The sequence below is a fragment of the Crocodylus porosus genome, unplaced genomic scaffold (assembly GCF_001723895.1).
Source record: "Crocodylus porosus isolate Cpor-Errol unplaced genomic scaffold, CroPor_comp1, whole genome shotgun sequence".
NCBI classification, from domain to species: Eukaryota; Metazoa; Chordata; order Crocodylia; family Crocodylidae; genus Crocodylus; species Crocodylus porosus.
Window position 1 is genome coordinate 828,367 of NW_017728899.1, and position 1,535 is coordinate 829,901.

The 1,535-nt window shown below is 53.2% G+C and overlaps 1 protein-coding gene across 1 annotated transcript in view; it reads right to left on the reverse strand.

Annotated features, from left to right (window-relative positions):
• ERO1A (endoplasmic reticulum oxidoreductase 1 alpha) overlaps positions 1-1,535 on the reverse strand; it is a 26,504-nt gene that overhangs the window by 7,845 nt on the left and 17,124 nt on the right. The window contains exons 8-10 of the mRNA XM_019556592.1: positions 707-821; positions 411-475; positions 145-237 (exon numbers count right to left, since the gene is read on the reverse strand). Coding sequence (XP_019412137.1) covers positions 145-237; positions 411-475; positions 707-821 — 273 coding nt within the window. The remainder of the gene's footprint in view (positions 1-144; positions 238-410; positions 476-706; positions 822-1,535) is intronic.

Here is a 1,535-nt window from a genome sequence, read left to right on the forward strand (position 1 = left end):
CAGCAAGGTGTGCGTCCAGTCTCCTTTGAAAGATCTCCAGGGTAGGTGCCTGCACCACCCTGCTGGGAGTCAATTCCAGAGTGTGGTCCCACAAACCGTGAAGAAGTTTTTCCTTATATCCAGTCTATGGATAAAGTCACTCACCTTGCAGAAGGTACCGAGCAGACAGGTGGATATTGATGCTGGAGTGCAGGCCCGAGATGAGTTTGTAGAAGGCTCTTTTCTCCACGCACACACCTGGAAGGGAAAAGGCAGAGTTTAAAAAAAAACAAAAAAATCAAGGAACATAGATTGGAAATTTCCTTCCCTTATCACTAGAGAGAGACACACAGAAGCATGTTTCTCTTTGCCAGCCACCGCCCACCGGCACAAGTCCAACCCCCCACGGACCAAGCAGTCAAATCCATTACCTTTCAGCCACTTGTAAAAGGCATGCCCTGGAAAAGAACAAAAAAACCCCAAGCTGTCAGAAGAGCTTTGAAATCAGTGCGAGAGACTTACAGTCACCTCGAGCGTGGCATGAGCTTGTGGAAAGCTGTTCTCAGGGCACCACAGCCATGATAAAATCCAATGCTGGCCTCAGAGGGTCCCACTGCCCCTCTGCTTACTCCAGGCATTTATTTATTTATTTATTTATTTATTTATTACAGGCCGTCCCTAGGTCCCGGGGTCGCAGCAGGGTTGGTGCACAAGGCAGGGCCCTCACCTGCAAGCCACAGCTGCGGCCAGACGCCTGAGCTCATGCGGGTCCACAGCGACTGCAGAGGACTCTGCATAGGCACAAAGAGCCACCCGCATCGCCTGGATGGCAGGATCGGGGCCTGCGTATGTTTTGCAGGCAAGAGCGCAGCAGGGAGCAGAAGGCGGGAGCACTGGCACAGCAGAAGCAGAATACCCAGTCCCAGGGGGCAGAGGCTTGTGCCCTTTTTCCTTGGGGGGGGGGGACGTACTGGGAGCGGGGAGGGAGTTTCGGATGACAGGTGCAGGCTTCAGCATTTGAGCGCAGCATTTGGCACCCCCGGATCTGGAGGCGAGGGAAGCTGAGAGAGCTGGGCTCCTCCTGGGACAGGCTCAGTCGGGGGCCCTGCTGCTGCTGACTCAGGCTTCCCACTGGGAAGCGCAGCCTGACATGACTTAAAAGCAGCTGATAAGGACATTTGGCCAGACCCCAGGTCTATCTCACCCCGTGCCCTGGCTCTCAGCATAGCAGAGAGTTCCTCTGCCATCTCCAAAAAGAGGAGCAAGCTTGGTCCAATTCCTAAAGGGCAAGATTTTCAAAATCCCCGAGTGACACGGCTCTCAGATGGAGCCTGGGCTCCTGCAGAGGCTCTGTGCTGTACAGCCCCCAGCCACACATGGGGAAGCATCTTCACAAAGTGCAAAGGGAAAGATGTGAAACGTGAATGAAGACAGGACTGAAGACAACTTTTTTTTTTTTTTTTTTTAAACGGGAGATAGGGGAAATCAAGCATAGTAAGACCCAGGTGACTTGTGCTTGTGCTGGAATAGCCGTTTTGCGAGCTGGCTGCTGGGAT